The sequence below is a fragment of the Palaemon carinicauda genome, chromosome 21 (genome assembly GCF_036898095.1).
Source record: "Palaemon carinicauda isolate YSFRI2023 chromosome 21, ASM3689809v2, whole genome shotgun sequence".
In the NCBI taxonomy this organism is placed as follows: domain Eukaryota; kingdom Metazoa; phylum Arthropoda; class Malacostraca; order Decapoda; family Palaemonidae; genus Palaemon; species Palaemon carinicauda.
Window position 1 is genome coordinate 126,323,690 of NC_090745.1, and position 19,223 is coordinate 126,342,912.

At 33.4% G+C, this 19,223-nt stretch overlaps 1 protein-coding gene across 1 annotated transcript in view; it reads right to left on the bottom strand.

Annotated features, from left to right (window-relative positions):
* Nucleotides 1-785: 785 nt before the first annotated feature.
* LOC137615126 (mucin-2-like) overlaps nt 786-19,223 on the bottom strand; it is a 52,122-nt gene continuing 33,684 nt past the window's right edge. Inside the window, exons 7-11 of the mRNA XM_068344758.1 lie at nt 17,157-17,291; nt 13,072-13,158; nt 9,801-9,963; nt 4,088-5,200; nt 786-3,609 (exon numbers count right to left, since the gene is read on the bottom strand). Coding sequence (XP_068200859.1) covers nt 1,038-3,609; nt 4,088-5,200; nt 9,801-9,963; nt 13,072-13,158; nt 17,157-17,291 — 4,070 coding nt within the window. The 3' untranslated portion in view covers nt 786-1,037. The remainder of the gene's footprint in view (nt 3,610-4,087; nt 5,201-9,800; nt 9,964-13,071; nt 13,159-17,156; nt 17,292-19,223) is intronic.

The following is a 19,223-nucleotide window of genomic DNA, read 5'->3' on the forward strand; positions in this document are numbered from 1 at the left end:
ATACAAGATCCAGAATACTTTTGAGGAGATATAATTTTGATTCAAGAAACCAAAAACATAAGTTTTATGTGTAAGACTCATATATGCTCCACTATATATGAGGGACACTCCCAATGAATTCAGATGCCTCTCACAGAGAGAAAGAGGCCTTTCTGTCTTTTGTTTTGCATCAAACTGGATTGAAAGGAGAAAAGGTCAAACATCATATTCTACTTTGTAATACATTTACTCGTCATTGTGGAAGTCATTGTTTTCTTTAAGCCTTTAGGCTCCTACCTGGCACTACATATGTGGCACACAAGCTCTAGACCCCATTTGGGACATTTTGCTAACTAGATAACACAAATCCTGATAAAGATAGAACGTTACAATATTTGTTTTACATATTGATGAAAAAATTTAATTTCAATTGATATGTAATTTCATATATGTGGAATTTGAATATATATGAATAATAAATGTAAGAGAAAAAAAAACTGGAAATAGGTAGACATAAGATACGTCCAGTGGCACTGAAGGGAGTAGAAATAATTTGACGTAAAATACGTCTAGTTGTGCTCAGATGGTTAATGTCATTCAAAGAATCATGTAAATAAATTGTTTAATTGTTTCAAGTGGAAATAATAGCACCATATTCATTTCCCTTACTAGATATATTCACTATCAATATGGAAGCAGGCGAGCTGAAATGTGGCTTTATATTGAAGTTATTGTATTATTATACCAGACTACATTAAACTACAAGGATTCACAGAGATAGGATGATAAACAACAGGCAGTAGAGATCATATTGAATATTTCTATTTAGCAAGATGTACAACAATGGCTACAATAGAAATTTACAGTTCCATGATACACCCAACAAGTGTGCTAATCACTTGTTTACATATTTCAAGATACACTATATTTAGTTATGTCTAGCTACAGTTCATTAGATGATCAAGATTATATTAATGTACAGACCTTCTGGAACTTGAAACGTAAAGAGAGTCTTACATTTTGTGACGTTTATCTTCAGTAATCACAAAATAGAATTTTTATCCATCCAGCAAGAGATCAGCAATGAAAAGAATTGACAGATAACCCAAAAACCATATGGATTCAAAAGCATTATTCCTGCCATGGTTTGCGGTTCCATCACCATCTCTGGCAATAGCTGCCGTTGTGGTTGTTACCCTTTGCAAGCCAGTTTCTTTGACTATTGGTGTAGTTTTTGCTGAACTTAATAAGTTATCGGTCATTTGACTGATTTTCGAAGACAAATGTGCTGCAGCTGTTGTTTCAATCTCTTTTAATGTCTTTTCATATTTTATTCCAGATGTTGTGGGTTTATTTGTTGTAGGCTTCTGTGTTGTAGTTATGGTTATGGGATTTTGTTTTGTAGGTGCAGTTTTCTGTTTTGTGATTATGGGTTCCTCTGTTGTACTTGTTGTTGTAGGTTTGTGTGGTGTAGATGTGTTTGTGGGGTTTTTTGTTGTATTTGTGGTTGTAGGTTTATGTGTTATAGTTGTGTTTGTGGGTTTTTTTGTTGTATTTGTAGTTATAGGTTTAAGTGTTGTAGTTGTGGGTATAGGCTTTTGTGTAGTAATTGAGGTTTTGGGTTTCTGTGTTGTAGTTGTGGTTGTGGGTTGCTGTGTTGTAGTTGTGGTTGTAGGTTTTTGTGTTGTAGTGTTTTTTGGGGGCTTCTGTGTAATAGTTGTGGTTGTGGGATTCTGTGTCGTAGTTGTGGTTGTAGTTTTTTGTGTTGTAGTTGTGGTTATGGGTTTCTGTATTGTAGTTGTAGTTGTAGGTTTTTGTGTTGTAGTTGTTGTTGTGGGTTTCTGTGTTGTGGTTGTGGGTTTTTGTGTTATAGTTGGGGTTGTGGGTTTCTGTGTTGTGGTTGTGGTAGTAGGCTTTTGTGTTGTAGTTGTGGTTGTGGGTTTCTGTGTAGTAGTTGTGGTTGAGAGTTGCTGTTTTGTAGTTGTAGTTGTATGTTTTTGTGTTGTAGTTGTTGTTGTGGGTTTCTCTGTTGTAGTAGTGGTTGTAGGTTTCTGTGTAATAGTGAGTTTCTGTGTTGTTGTGGTTGTAGGTTTTTGTGTTGTAATTGTTGTTGTGGGTATCTGTGTTGTAGTTGTGGTTGTGGGTTTCGATGTAGTAGTGGTAGTTGTGGGTTTCTGTGTTGTAGTTGTGGTAGTAGGATTTTGTATTGTAGTTTTGGTTGTGGGTTTCTTTGTTGTGGTTGTGGGTTTCTGTGTTGTAGTTGTGGTAGTAGGTTTTTGTGTTATAGTTGTGGTTGTGGGTTTCTGTGCTGTAGTTGTGGTTGTAGGTTTTTGAGTTGTAGTTGTTGTGGGTATCTGTGTTGTAGTTCTGGTTGTGGGTTTCGATGTAGTAGTGGTAGTTGTGGGTTTCGATGTAGTAGTGGTAGTTGTGGGTTTCTGTGTTGTAGTTGTGGTAGTAGGTTTTTGTGTTGTAGTTGTGGGTTTCAATGTAGTACTTGTAGTTGTGGGTTTCTGTGTTGTAGTTGTGGTAGTAGGTTTTTGTGTTGTAGTTGTGGCTGTGGGTTTCTGTGTTGTAGTTGTGGTTGTAGGTTTTTGTGTTGTAGTTGTTGTGGGTATCTTTGGTGTAGTTGTGGTTGTGGGTTTCGATGTAGTAGTGGTAGTTGTGGGTTTCTGTGTTGTAGTTGTGGTAGTAGGTTTCTTTGTTGTAGTTGTGGTTGTGGGTTTTTGTGTTGTAGTTGTGGTTTTCTGTGTAGTCGTGGGTTTCTGTGTTGTAGTTGTGGTAGTAGGTTTTTGTGTTGTAGTTGTTGTGTGTATCTGTGTTGTGGTTGTGGGTTTCGATGTAGTAGTGGTAGTTGCGGGTTTTTGTGTTGTAGTTGTGGTAGTAGGTTTTTGTGTTGCAGTTGTGGTTGTGGGTTTCGATGTAGTAGTGGTAGGTGTGGGTTTCTGTGTTGTAGTTGTGGTAGTAGGTTTTTGTGTTGTAGTTGTGGTTGTGGGTTTCTGTGTTGTAGTTGTGGTTGTAGGTTTTTGTGTTGTAGTTGTGGTTGTGGGATTCGATGTAGTAGTGGTAGTTGTGGGTTTCTGTGTTGTAGTTGTGACAGTAGGTTTTAGTGTTGTAGTTGTGGTTGTGGGTTTCTGTGTTGTAGTTGTGGTTGTAGGTTTTTGTGTTGTAGTTGTTGTGGGTATCTTTGGTGTAGTTGTGGTTGTGGGTTTCGATGTAGTAGTGGTAGTTGTGGGTTTCTGTGTTGTAGTTGTGGTAGTAGGTTTCTTTGTTGTAGTTGTGGTTGTGGGTTTTTGTGTTGTAGTTGTGGTTGTGGGTTTCTTTGTTGTAGTTGTAGGTTTCTGTGTAGTAGTGGGTTTTTGTGTTGTAGTTGTGGGTTTCGATGTAGTAGTGGGAGTTGTCGTCGGCTCGGTTGTAGTTGTGACGGGATACTTGTGAAATGTTACATTGCCATGAAAACCCCTAAGAAAACCTGGCTTCCGGCTATCATACAATATATCCACTTTATTTGTCTCTGACTTATAGAAAGTGAATTCGTCCAGGTCTTTACCACACAATCTGCAAAGGAATACGAGAATTATCACAACTACAACATCTAACTGGAGAAATTGACGTATTCGGAAATATCTGTAAATGATTTAAGAGGACATAATTGTGATTTGTTATTTTCATAACCAAGGATGATGCAAGGTGTAATGTGCAGGCGATTCATTCAATCAATCATTTGTAGGTGAGAGCTTAATTCACATACCAGTATTGTTCATTTTTTAATTTCTTAGGTTGAAGGTGAAATATAAACTGTCCTACGATATATAGAATTCAAAATGTCTTTACAATAATCAAAAGTCCAGTGTTAAATACATTATTGATATTAAAAATACCCTTTGGGGCACATGGCACACACAATAATAAAAATAAACACTTTGAAGATACTGAGCTTTTGCTCTAATAAGGCCTTCATTCCTCAAGATGCACTATATTTAGTTATGTCTAGCTACATTTCATTGGCTGATCAAGATTATATTGATGTTCAGACCTTCTGGAACTTCAAACATAAAGAAAGTCTTACATTTTGCGACGTTTATCTTCAGTAATCACAAAATAGAATTTTTATCCATCCAGCAAGAGATCAGCAATGAAAAGAATTGACAGGTAACCCAAAAAATATATGGGTTCAAAAGCATTATCACCGCCATGGTTTGCGGTTCCATCACCATCTCTGGCAATAGCTGCATCCGTGGTTGTTATCCCTTGCAAGCCAGCTAAACTGTCGATTGGTGTAGTTTTTGCTGAACTAAATAAGTTATCCGTCATTTGAGTGGTTTTCCAAGAGAAATGTGTTGCAGCTGTTGCTTCAATCTCTGCTAATGTCTTTTCAATTTTAATACCAGATGTTGTTGTGGGTTTCTGTGTTGTGGTTGTGGGCTTGTGTGTTATGGTAGTGTGTTTCTGTATGGCAGTTGTGGTTTTAGGTTTCTGCATAGTAGTTATTGTTGTTTGTTCCTGTGTTGTGGTTGGGGGTTTCTGTATTGGTTTTGTGGTCGTAGGTTTCTGTGTTGTCGTTGTTGTGGTTGTGGGTTTCTGTGTTGTAGTTTTGGTTATGGGTGTCTGTGTTGCAGTTATGGTTGTAGGTCTTTGTGTTGTAGTTTTGGTTATGGGTGTCTGTGTTGCAGTTATGGTTGTAGGTCTTTGTGTTGTAGTTTTGGTTATGGGTGTCTGTGTTGCAGTTATGGTTGTAGGTTTTCGTGTTGTAGTTGTGGTTGTGGGTTTCTTTGTTGTAGTTTTAGGTTTTTGTGTTGTAGTTGTTGTTGTGGGTTTCTGTTGTGTTGTAGTTGTGGTTGTAGGTTGCTGCGTTGTTGTTGTATGTTTTTGTGTTATAGATGTTGTTGTGGGTTTCTTTGTTGTAGTTGTGGTTGTGGGTTTCTGTGTAGTAGTGAGTTTCTGTGTTGTAGTTGTGATTGTAGGTATCTGTGTTGTAGTTGTTGTGGGTTTCTGTGTTGTAGTTGTGGTTGTAGGATTTTGTGTTGTAGTTGTGTTTGTGGGTTTCGATGTAGTAGTGGTAGTTGTCGTCGGCTCGGTTGTAGTTGTGACGGGATACTTGTGAAATGTTACATTGCCATGAAAACCCCTAAGAAAACCTGGCTTCCGGCTATCATACAATATATCCACTTTATTTGTCTCTGACTTATAGAAAGTGAATTCGTCCAGGTCTTTACCACACAATCTGCAAAGGAATGCGAGAATTATCACAACTGCACCAACTAACAGGAAAAATTTCAGTATTAGGGAATATCTGTAAATGATAAATTAAAGTCGAGGAATTTTGGGACACAATTTTGATTTGTTATTTTCATAGCCAAGTATAATGCAAGGTTTAATGTGCAGGTGATTCATTCTATCAGTCATCTGTGAGAGCGTAATTCACATACCAGTAATGTTCAGTTTTCTTATTTCTTTGTTTGAAGGGGTAATATAAACTGACCTACGATATATAGAATTTATAATATCTTTACAATAATTAAATTTCCAGTGATAAATACATTATTCATATTAAAAATACATCTCGGGACATATGGCACATACTAGAAAAATAAGCTTGGAGGTACTGAGCGTTTCTTGTGATGATACCTTCAATTATCTGGTTTAATGTTTAAACGCCTCTCTTGAATGGCTGATACAAGGAACAGTTACAATGCCTTAGCGATCAGAACTATCCCCTTGAGACTGACCATATATACATATGTACAGCCCCCTCTTCACCCAAGGCGGGACCACGAAACAATGGCAGCTGATGTCAGCAGGTAAACCTATAAGCTGCCCCAAACCCTCCTCCCCCCCTCCCCCCCCCCCATCCTTAGCTCACAAGGATGGAGAGGCTGCAGACACTAGAAGAAACTATCGAGCTTGATCGGGACTCGAACCCCAGTCAGGCAAATCAAAAGGCAGGGACATTTCCAGTAGGCCACCACAACCTTGATAAGGCACTTCTGATTACTTTAGTACAAACTATATTTCAACATTCAAATATCGTAGGTTGACACCATCTCACAAGAAACTACAATTAAGTAAAAGATACCTGCACTTCATATTCTGCTAATCTTACTTACTACGAGTACTGCTATCCTAATTATACCTAATGGTGGTTAAGAAATACTATGAGTACTGCTATGCTTATTATACCTGTTGTCGATTAAGAAATACTGCGAGTACTGCTATCCTAATTATACCTAATGGTGGTTAAGAAATACTGTGAGTACTGCTATGCTTATTATACTTGATGGTGGTTAAGAAATAATGTGAATACTGCTATCCTTATTATACCTGTTGTCGATTAAGAAATACTACGAGTACTGCTATCCTTATTATACACGATGGGGGTTAAGAAATATTGCAATTACTGCTATCCTTAGTATACCTGATGGGGTTAAGAAATACTGCGAGTACTGCTATGCTTATTAAACCTGATGGCGGTTAAGGAGTACTGTTAGCACTGCTATCCTTATTATACCTGATGGAGTTAAGAAATACTTTGAGTACTGCTATGCTTATTATACCTGAAGGCAGTTAAGAAATGCTACAAGTACTGCTATGCTTATACCCGATGGGGTTAAGAAATACTTTGAGTACTACTATGCTTATTATTCCTGATGTTGTTAAGAAATACTGTGTGTACTGCTATGCCTATCATACCCTATGGAGGTTAAGAAATACTGCATATACTGCTATCCTGATTATACTTGCTGGCAGTTAAGAAACAATGCGATTACTGCTATCCTTATACCTGCTTGCAGTTGATAAATATTGCGATTACTGCTATCTTTATACCTGCTTGTAGTTGATAAATATTGCGATTACTGCTATCTTTAGTATACCTGAAGGCAGTTAAGAAATACTGCGAGTACTGTTATCATCATTATACCTGCTGGCAGTTAAGAAATAATGCGACTACTGCTATCCTTATTATACCTGCTGGCAGGTAAGAAAAACTGCAACTACTGCTATCCTTATTATACCTGCTGGCGGTTAAGAAATAGTACAAATACTGCTATCCTTATTATACCTGCTTGCAGTTAAGTAATAATGCGACTACTGCTATGCTCATTATACCCGATGGGGTTAAGAAATACTGTGAATGCTGCTATGCTTAATATACCTAAAAGCGGTTAAGAAATACTGCGAGTACTGCTATCCATATTATACCTGTTGGCAGTTAAGAAATAATGTGAGTACTGCTATCCGTATTATACCTGCTTGCAGTTAAGAAATAATGCGTGTACTGCTATCCCTATTATACTGAATACTGCTATGCTTAGTATACCTGAAGGCGGTTAAGAAATAATGCGACTACTGCTATCCTTATTATACCTGCTGGCAGGTAAGAAAAACTGCAACTACTGCCATCCTTATTATACCTGCTGGCGGTTAAGAAATAGTACGAATACTGCTATCCTTATTATACCTGCTTGCAGTTAAGAAATAATACGAGTACTACTATGCTTATTATACCCGATAGGTTTAAGAAATACTGTGAATACTGCTGTGCTTAATATACCTGAAGGCGGTTAATAAATACTGCGAGTACTGCTATCCTTATTATACCTGCTTGGAGTTAAGAATTAATGCGAGTACTGCTATCCTTATTATAACTGCTGGCAGTTGAAAAATACTGTGAGTATTGCTATCCTTCTTATAACTGCTGGCAGTTAAGAAATAATGCGAGTACTGCTATGCTTATTATACCTGCAGGCAATTAAGAAATACTGTGAATACTGCTATCCTTATTATACCTGCTGGCAGTTAAGAAATAATGCGAGTACTGCTATCCTTATTATAAACTACTGGCAGTTCAGAAATACTGCGAGTACTGCTATCCTTATAACTGCTGGCAGTTCAGAAATACTGCGAGCACTGCTATCCTTATTATACATGATGGCGGTTAAGAAACAGTTTTTTATTCTGTGAAGCAAGGTATTTCATATTTGAAAATGAACGGAGAAAGATTAATTCCATTTCCAAAGTCTGTCAGACATGGAGTAACTTAACCTATCTTCTAATATTCCCTATTAAGATAGAAACTATGCACCCTGGCATTCTCCTCAATTCTCTGAAATTATGAAGAGGATTAGTTTGAAACAGCAATCATCCAATGAAATATGAAATATTGTTCTGCTTTCATTAACTACACTCCACACAATGACTTTCAAAAATTAGAATTAAAGAAAATATATAATTAGTATTATGTTATGAATGCCATTCCTGCCATGAAACCAAAAGGAAACTGAATGATATAAAAAAGAAATGAAATGTGGATGTATATCCAAAGCCAAAACACTCAATACCAAAGCCATCTTTGGCATTCAAACTTCAGTGCATCATGGCATACTAAACTTACAGAACCAATGTTCTGATTATCTGCATGCACAAATGTGTACATGCTAGTAGTCTATAATATAAGCTTGAATGTATGAGAAAAATAAAAAAAATAAAAAATAAATGTAACATTTAAATACCTTGCCACAAAGTCTTACACCCACACTCCCAGATTGTTCAAAGCTTTCGCTCCGGAAAGGGCCTTTGAGACCAATGGTCATTGTGGCGGGATGTTGCAATAACAACCCCGACACCCTTGATCACTCTAAACAGACAAACGTCTCCTCAGAACAAACTTTCCCCTTACGTTATCAGCAGCGGGACTCTTGGACAAAAAGGACATAAAAGCAAAACATAACATTAAACTATATTTCCTATCAATAAAACAATCACTTAATACTAAAAAACACCAACCATATTCCATAACAAAAAAAAAAAAAATAACCACAAATAAGTACTACAATCTTAACCTACTGTTATTAGAAAACACATTCAAATAACCCTATTAAAAGCACAAAACTTAAAACTAAAGTTCACTCGAAACATAAATATAAACAGAAATATTATATATATTTCTGAGTGGACTCCTTCGTTGACACAAGGGCCAACAGTCTTTTGTAGCCCAAAACCACAACCGGAACACTGATAAATATCAATACACAACTGTATTAATTGATTTGGGTCATGAGCATCATCATCATCATCATTAATCAAAATACAAAGGCCAGGTCATCAACGGTTGATCAGTCCAATAGACCAGTCTAAACACAATTGATTACAGGCCAGGTCAGCAACTATATATCAGCATTCAAAAAAAGGTTCACCAAAGGAGTCCAAAGGCAAAATCTCTCCAAAGGCGGAATTACGGCTTGCAAAATAATCAAACACTTCCATGCTGGTCAAAAAAATAATATATAAATCCAGCGTGCACACACACACAACTGCCTCAAGTCGCAGTCAATCAAAAAAAGCATTCACCCAAGACATTCACAACTTTCCTAACCTAGCTAAAAACATAAACAAACAATCTCATTTATACCATCAGTCTTTCTCACAACAAACAATCAATACACTAACTACCTCTCTCTCTCTCTCTCTCTCTCTCTCTCTCTCTCTCTCTCTCTCTCTCTCTCTCTCTCTCTCTCTCTCTCTCTCTCTCAGGATTTGGCAAAAAAAAAGAAAAAAGAAAAATAAATGAAAATTGATCCTCCACATCGTAACCCCCAAACACCCCCTTGACAAGGAAAACTGAAAGGGAATTACTACTTCATTACATATCTGGATTCTTCAGGAGACCTCAATCACACTGATTGCAGGCACCTATGAAACCGTGTTCCCTTATTACCAACTTAGTTACTGAAGGAAAAAGACCATTAATAAATCCGCAGATGTTGAACTAAGAATAGTAAAGTTAGGGGATTAGGTGGATGTTATAAAATGATGAGATTACTTACACAATTTCTTTATCTGTTTCTTTTTTAATCTCGATGATACTCATATAAGCTTCTTTGCAACTCTTTGAGTCATAATTAGGGTGCCAATATGGTTCTGTAGTTATAACCTTTATTATGATGTAGTGGTCTTCTGGTGCCTCGATTTCAATTGAACACCAGGAATCTACAGGAGAAAGGATGACTTATTAGGAAGTGAACATGAGCATGGATGTTGAAAATACCACTCCTTCAATTCATCAGTGCAAGTTTATTCACTGTGACAATTATAAACCTCGGTTAATACCAAGACATTATTAAAGATCTCGCAATTGAAATTTTCATTTGATTTTCGGTTGGGTGCAAGCAGTACTAGATTATCAAGACCTTTAAGAATTAATGACTTTGTAATTATTAAAATTTTCTGGCACAAACTATTGTAAAGTATATAATGACTATTGTTTCTTGAAAAAAAAAATATCATATGATAGATATAAGGCAAATGTAATTGATACAAGAAATGGAACATGTGTGAAGTATTAATGTAAGATTAAGTAATATTTATAATAATTTGAAAAGTATAGTGGGTTTGTGGAGATTATGTAAAAAATCAGAGATATGTACAAGGACACGAGAAGTTTGATTTGTGTGCAAAGAAAATCAATGTAGAAATCAGTGGTGTATATAAAAAATGATGATTAAATGGTAGACTACTATGGCAATCAGATAGCTCTCTCTCTCTCTCTCTCTCTCTCTCTCTCTCTCTCTCTCTCTCTCTCTCTCTCTCTCTCTCTCTCTCTCTCTCTCCGTTCAAAGGGAAAAGCAACTATCTTGGCTGAGGTGTTTCATGGTAAGCAGAGCATGAGAAACTCAAATCTGGGTCATTACTGTTATTAAGACGATGAAGTAACTAAATTAGTTAATGATATTAAAACTCTTCTACTTGACCTTTGTACTTATGGAGGTGTACATCCAATTGCTATTTTTCCATTTTTTTTTTTATAAAGATTTCTGGTTCCTCAGATCCATTTTGAGTGGGGATACTTTTACGGGGTGAAAGGGTTTGTGTATCGCCATGATCAGCAAAGCTGTACTAGTTAGGGCCACCCATACTAGGTTGGTTTGCTGTGAGTGATCAGACAAAAGTCTCCCACCATTACCAATCTGCAGTTGGTCAGCGATGTAATGAAAACTGGCCAAACCCCAGACATGACTGAAGACATGTGTGAGGCCTTCAGTGGACTAGAAATGGCTGCATTTGTTGCTGTTGTTGTAATTTTCTCTTATTTTTTGTAAGTTAGCAAGAAGAGACTCATTTTCTGCTTGTTGTAAATTGGAAATATTACTCTTATAGATAAATATAATTAGCTCTAGCCTTGACAATTACTGCCCAGTTGCCAGAATTCCAATATCATCTAAGTTCTTGATTGCTGGTTGCAAAAAAAAAGGTATTCTAATGGATATGTTAAAAGAAATCATCTATTACTGGTCTGCATTTGGCTTTTGCAGGGACACAGGAGATTGTAATGCTCTCATCACAGTTTTCTTTGTTGCACAGAAATTTTTAGAATTTAGTCAAGAATTGCCTAATGATTTGTTTTACTGTTTTAATTACAAATGTTTTTTTTCATACTTAGGAATATTGAGGTTTACAGGTTATTTCTTGGTATTATTATTGAATTCTTAACCAATAGATTGCAGAGAGTTATTATCAGCATTTTGTTACTGATCAAGGACATAGCAATACCTTCGAAAATCTAAGGTATAAAATTTATTAGTGCAGTCCATATGATTACACTTTCAGAGGAAAAAATCCCTATCTTTATTGGAAGCCTTGACTCATATCCATCAGTGAGCAGCTGTGAATGTAAATTGTTAGATCTTAATATGTATCACTGAATCTTCTAATATTCTGTCTGTTGTGAAAAAATCTGTCTATCTATATTTAAGGTACTTGTGCAAGATCTGAGAGATTAGCTAAGTAACTATTTAGAGATGTAAAAGATGCAGTCAGTAAGCAACTTCAGCAGCCTTTGAGAACAGTTTTTAAATGACTTTGACCCAGATTGAACAGTAATTTGTGACATTCACTATTATGGTTTCGAATACCATTCTTCCTCTCTGTTTCAGGAATAAGTAAACCTTCCTTTCTTTAATGAAAAAAAGTCGGCTTTTCATCTATTTAATAACTAGTTCATTAACATTTTTGTTTGCTAACTGTGTTTGAATTTGTTCTGGCTAACTATTTAGGTTACTTCAAGCACAAAAAGGTGCAAAAATTACTACGTTGTCTAAGTGTATGAATGTATGTTGATTACAGAAAGACTGATAAAGACTGATCAGCTGGAAAGATAAACGAAGTTGAGTTTATTGTTATAGTAAAAGTAGAGGCTACGTCTCCAGAGTGGAATGGATGATATTAATTTGGAAAACCCAGTGGCTGTTGTTTACATTTGATATAGCACTATTGAGTGCAATTGAAGAGTGGCTGAAAGGACATGAAAATATAGTTTGAAAGTGATCGTAAGAGAAGCTGAAACTGACTGATTATGAAAATCAATTTGAGGGACAAGAAAGACTTACCATTTGTGAAAGTCTTTAGGATTAGTTACATGACTTTGACAATTGTAATGTCGAATGAAAGTGTAAACTTGTGTTTTACGAAATAAGATAATAGATAATTTATAGAAGAATAATTAGGAATTTTGTAGAATTGATTAAAGCGTTGATATAATGGTAATTTATAAAAGAATAATTAGGGATTTTTTAGAATTGATTAAAGCATCAATATGGAGATTTATAAAAGAATAATTAGGGATTTTTTAGACTTGATTAAAGCATCAATATGGAGATTTATAAAAGAATAATTAGGGATTTTTTAGAATTGATTAAAGCATCAATATGGTAATTTATAAAAGAATAATTAGGGATTTTGTAAAATGGATTAAAGCATCAATATGAAGATTTATAAAAGAATAATTAGGGATTTTGTAGAATTGATTAAAGCATCAATATGGTAATTCATAAAAGAATAATTAAGGATTTTGTATAATTGATTAAAGCATCAATATGGTATTTATGGAATTAAAAGTTTTAGAATAAAGTATCTTGACGCCATAAAGAAGAATTTAAGATTGAAGATTAAAGATTCTGAGAGACTGGTATACACATTAGTGAAGATTAGTGACTTTCAAAACAAATAAATAATGAAATTCCAGAGAAGTGTTGACTGAAATATCAAAGCTGAAACTCAGAAAAGAACACAATTTAGGGGATAAAAAAATACTTTACTTACCTTCCAGGGTAGAATTCTCAAAGCCATAGCTCGCAATTTCACTCTCATTTGTCGTTAGCCTATAAACGCAGCGTAGGTCACCAGTTACTGAAAATAGTCGTTAGGAAAAGGACCCATTTAAAGAAGGCTCAATGTATGATATGTATATATATATATATATATATATATATATATATATATATATATATATATATATATATATATATATATATATATATATAGTCTTGGGTAAATTACCAATTTTACAGTAGCTTTTTGCATCATTTTAAATATAATAAAGTACTGTATATATATATATATATATATATATATATATATATATATATATATATATATATATATATATATATATATATAGCGTATATTTATGTATATAAATATATATATATATATATATATATATATATATATATACATATATATACAGTATATACATATATATATATATATATATATATATATATATATATATATATATATATATAGGGTTGGGTAAATTACCAATTTTACAGTTGCTTTTTGCATCATTTTAAATTTAATTAAGTGCCATAGATTGCTCTGTAAGCCGTACGTAGGAAATATGGAGTAAGGTATGCATTTATCCGATTCTATTGCTGTATTGCAAAGAAAGAGAAAATTCAAAAACATTATATGTTAAAACATAGCACATAACGTTTATCTACAATATATTAAACTTCAAACAAGGTTTAACCCCTTGGCTTTATTTTTCGTCATCTTTACAAGTTGAGATCGATCAATGTGTGGCATACAATATTATTATTATTATTATTATTATTATTATTATTATTATTATTATTATTACTTGCTAAGCTACAACCATTGTTGGAAAAGCAGGATGCTATAAGCCCAGGGGCTCCAACAGGGAAAATAGCTCAGTGAGGAAAGGGAACAAGGAAAAATTTATTTTAAGAGCAACAATATTAAAATAAATATCACTTTATAAACTACAAAAACTTTAACAAAACAAGTGGAAGAGAAATAAGATATAAGATAGAACAGTGTGCCCGAGTGTACTCTTAAGCAAGAGAACTCTAACCCAAGACACTGGAAGGCCATGGTACAGAGGCTATAGTACTACCCAAGATTAGAGAACAATGGTTTGATTTTGCAGTGTCCTTCTCCTAGAAGAGCTGCTTTCCATAGCTAAAGAGTCTCTTCTACCCTTACAAAGAGGAAAGTGGCCACTGAACAATTACAGTGCAGTAAGTTTTCAGCTAAAAGAAGCACTCATCTGCTATATACTCGACCAGTTAAAGCAATCTAGTGTTTGCACGCACTGTTAAAAAATTGTCGCAAATACGGTAAAAACCCTAGAATAAATGTTGCCAGACCTTTACCGTTTTAAAAACGGATATATTGACGTAAAGGAGTGATATTACGGTCACCAACCCGTAAAAGATAATAACAAAGATGGGTAAAAATTACGGTCGCCTATATTTTACTGAAATACGGTTTAGGACAGTATATTTTTACGTAGAAATTCCGATTAAAATTACGGGTTTTTTTTTTAACAGTGCATGAATGGAAATCAGCCCCGATTTCCTAGTATTATTGAGAAAGGATCATTATGTTTGACTGTTAGATCTTTTTAACTTACTACTATTGAGATGCTACAGGTGGTAGGCTACACTGTTAGGGAAAAAAAACGTAAAAACCAGGAATTCTCCGTAAAAACATACTGTTCTCAACCGTATTTCAATAAAATACGGGCGACCGTAATTTTACCTTGCTTTGTTATTATCTTTTGCGGGTTGGTGTCCATAATATCAATCTTTCACTTCAATATAACCGTTTTTAAAACAGTAAAAATTCCGGAATCAATGTAGCCAATCATTTACCGTTTTTTATACAAATTTTTAAGTGTGTCACTGAATTTGACAAAGTACTATATATATATATATATATATATATATATATATATATATATATATATATATATATATATATATATGTAAATTATATAGCCTACATATATATATATATATATATATATATATATATATATATATATATATATATATGTGTGTGTGTGTGTGTGTGTGTGTATAATGTTCACTGAAAGATCATAATTACAGTCATTACAATCTATATGTAATAATCTAGGGTATGATATAGATGATTTGTCAAAGCGGAATTTGGACAAAAAAAATTTTATCCCTTGGCTTTTAGAAATATATATATTAGAATTTGATAAGGTAAACCATTGGTGTTTGTAGTTCTTTTGAAATTTATATTTAGTTACTCTAGTGTGTTAATATGAAATATCTAGAACCTAAACGTTGTAACTTGGTGAAATATCCGGATATGGTATTCAAGTTTTTTAATTTTTCTACCATATTCAACTTGAAAAATAATCATTTTGGTAAATATTTCATATATATATATATATATATATATATATAGAGAGAGAGAGAGAGAGAGAGAGAGAGAGAGAGAGAGAGAGAGAGAGAGAGAGAGAGAGAGAGAGAGAGAGAGAATATATATGATATATATAAATATTTATATGTACATATATATATATATATATATATATATATATATATATATGTATATATATATATATATATATATATATATATATATATATATATATATCATCATCATCTCCTCCTACGCCTATTGACGCAAAGACCTCGGTTACATTTCGCATGTCGTCCCTATCTTGAGCTTTTAATTCAATACATCTCCATTCATCATCTCCTACTTCACACACACACACACACACACACACACATATATATATATATATATATATATACATATATATAAATGTATATATTCATGTATATGTATATATATGTATGTATATATATATATATATATATATATATATATATATATATATATATTTCTTGTTTTATGTAATGATAGGTTGAATTTCTGCTAACCAAGACGACCTCAATTTTGTCACCTCTAGATTAAATTCCATTAAATGCGTAAAAGCCTACTTTAATTGGCAGGTAATAATATATTAGGACTTCTAAAGGAAAAATAAGATTTCGTAACCTTAGGTCAAAATTTTCACCGAAGGCTTAAACCTTTTTCATTATAACGAACGTTAATCAGGAATGATTTATTCTACACTCGGATGTGTTTTCGAGATGGTAAGGATGACTATTGTATGTTTTATTCATGCGAAGAATTAAATTATATAGAAGAAAAAAAGACTTCATGTAGATACACTGTTAAAAAGAAAAGTAATTTTAATCGGAAATTCTCCGTGAAAATATACTGTTCTCAACCGTATTAATCTTCAATATATGTTTTTGAAACGATTTATAAACATTTCATGTACATATGCTTAACATTTTTAATATAAAAACGAACTATTTTCAGATTGGAAAATGTTGGAAAGATAGAGGAAAATTCTTTTATTTTAATACACACAGACACACACACACACACACACACACACATATATATATATATATATATATATATATATATATATATATATATATATATATATATATATATATAGATAATTAATGTACATATGCTTGATATTTTTATGCTTAACATTTTCAATATAAGAGCGAACTATTGGTTAATTGAAAAATTATAAAATAACGGAAGAAAATTCTTTGATTATAATATATATAAATACTTAATGTACCTATGCTTATTATTTTTTATATAAGAACTGTTTTTTTAATTGGGAAACATTGAAAGGACAAAATAAAGCTCTATGATTAACACAAAAGGTTGACTTTAGATCATAACAGCATTACTACTATCAGTCTGTCTTTGAGTGAACATTATACACCCAAGATTCAGTGACACACTATTAAAATTTTGCATTAAAAAAAACGGTAAATGTCGAGCAACATTTATTCTGGGGTTTTTAATGTTTTAAAACCGACTATATTGATGTGAAAGATCGACATTATGATCGCCAACCCGTAAAAAATAATAACAAAGTAAGGTAAAATAACAGTCGCCTGTATTTTACTGAAATACGGTTGAGAACAGTATGTTTATACGGAGAATTTCCGATTAAAACTACGGTTTTTTTTTTTTTTCTAAATCGCTAAGATCAACCAAGAACTTCTTAAGCTGCTTACCATAAGAGTTTTCGATCAAATGCTCACAAAGGGGTCCAGTTCTATCCTCAGGGCAGACGCATTTACAGTGACCAGCTGTGAAGCCTCCATAAAGACAGGGATCTGGTTGGCGTCCGCACATTCCACGCATCTGTCCTGTTGACATAATTCTATCATTAACGTGTGTAATTAAATATTTAGTGATACTGTAAAGGAAACAGAGCACGAGTAGATAAAACTAAGATGATAATATTGTAAAGAAAGCAGAGCAAGAGTAGATAAAACTTAGATGATACTATTGTAAAGAAAACAGAGCTCAAGTAGTGAAAACTAAGAAGAAAATATTGTAAATAAAACAGAGCAAGAGTGGATAAAACTTAATATGATAATATTGTAAAGAAAGCCGAGCACAACTAGTGAAAACTAAGAAGAAAATTTTGTAAAGAAAACAGCAAAAGTGGACAAAACTTAATATGATAATATTGTAAAGAAGACAGAGCAAGAATGGAGAAAACTAAGATGGTAATATTGTAAAGAAAGCAGAGCACGAGTAGATAAAATTAAGATAGTAATATTATAAAGAAAACAGAGCAAGAGTAAATGAAACTATGATAGTAATATTGTAAAGAAAGCAGAGCACGAGTAGATAAAACTAAGAGGATACTTTTGTGAAGAAAGCAGAGCAAGAGTAGTGAAAACAAAGATAGTAATATTGTAAAGAAAACAGAGCACGAGTAGTGAAAACTAAGAAAGTAATATTGTAAAGAAAACAGAGAACGAATAGTGAAAACTATGATAGTAATATTGTAATGAAAGCAGAGCGCGAGTAGATAAAACTAAGATAGTAATATTGTAAAGAAAGCAGAGCACGAGTAGATAAAACTAAGATAGTAATATTGTAAAGAAAACAGAGCCCGAGTAGATAAAACTAAGATAGTAATATTGTAAAGAAAGCAGAGCACGAGTAGATAAAACTAAGATAGTAATATTGTAAAGAAAACAGAGCACGAGTAGTGAAAACTAAGAAAGTAATATTGTAAAGAAAACAGTAAGAGTGGTGAAAACTAAGATGATAACAAGAGTAGAGAAAAAACTAAAGAACTCCAACTGGGAAAAATATCCCAGCGAGGAAAGAATTCGATGAATAAAATTTCGATCTGTAAGTGTTTTATAACTTGAATTTCTTAAGTAATATTGAACACATTAAGTTTGCTTAATGTCAAATTAAGGAGACGTCTGACTACTACACAAAGTAGTAAATAATATCACTGACAACGTTAGTATAAAATTTAATAAATGCTTGATTAAAAACCTCCTTCCTATCATACCATACCTACAGGCCCCTCACGTGGTGTACTGTAGGTAATTTTTTCCCTTAATGGGAGTTTGGTTATGTACAAAGAGTTTAATAACTGTTTCCGTTTGAAGTTAAGTGTTTTGTAAGAAATTGAAATGATTGTTGCTATAATTGATCAACTGAATATTTCTTCTAGGCATTTAATACCCACTATTGTATGTTTAGTTTTATTTTAGGTATAAGTTCGAAATTTTTATTTAAAAAAAGGGCCAGTGGCACAAATATAAGGCATGATATTACTCATTCTTAAGAAGCTACTTAGAAAAATAAGCCCATTAGATTCATTCCAATTATTATTAGTATTACTAGCGAAGCTACAACCTTGGTTGGAAAAGTAGGATGCTATGAGCCCAAGGGCTCCAACAGGGAAAATAGTCCAGTGAGGAAAGGAAATAATAAAACAAGAGAAATAATAAACAATTAAAAATTATATTTTAAGAAAAGTAACAACAATGAAATAGTTCTTTCATATACAGTATAGACTAAAAACACTTAAAAAAAAAAGCAAGAGAAATAAGACACAATAATTTCTCCGAGTGTACCCTCAATGGTAAAAGGACAAAAGAAAAAAAGTATGGCACCACTTTCACTTAAATAAAGGAAATTTGAAAGTGTACCCTCAATGGTAAAAGGATAAAAAAAAGTATGGCCACCACTTCCACTTGAATAAAGGAAATTTGAAATATTTTTGGGAGCAACAACGTATATTATAACATGACAAAATATTCCGT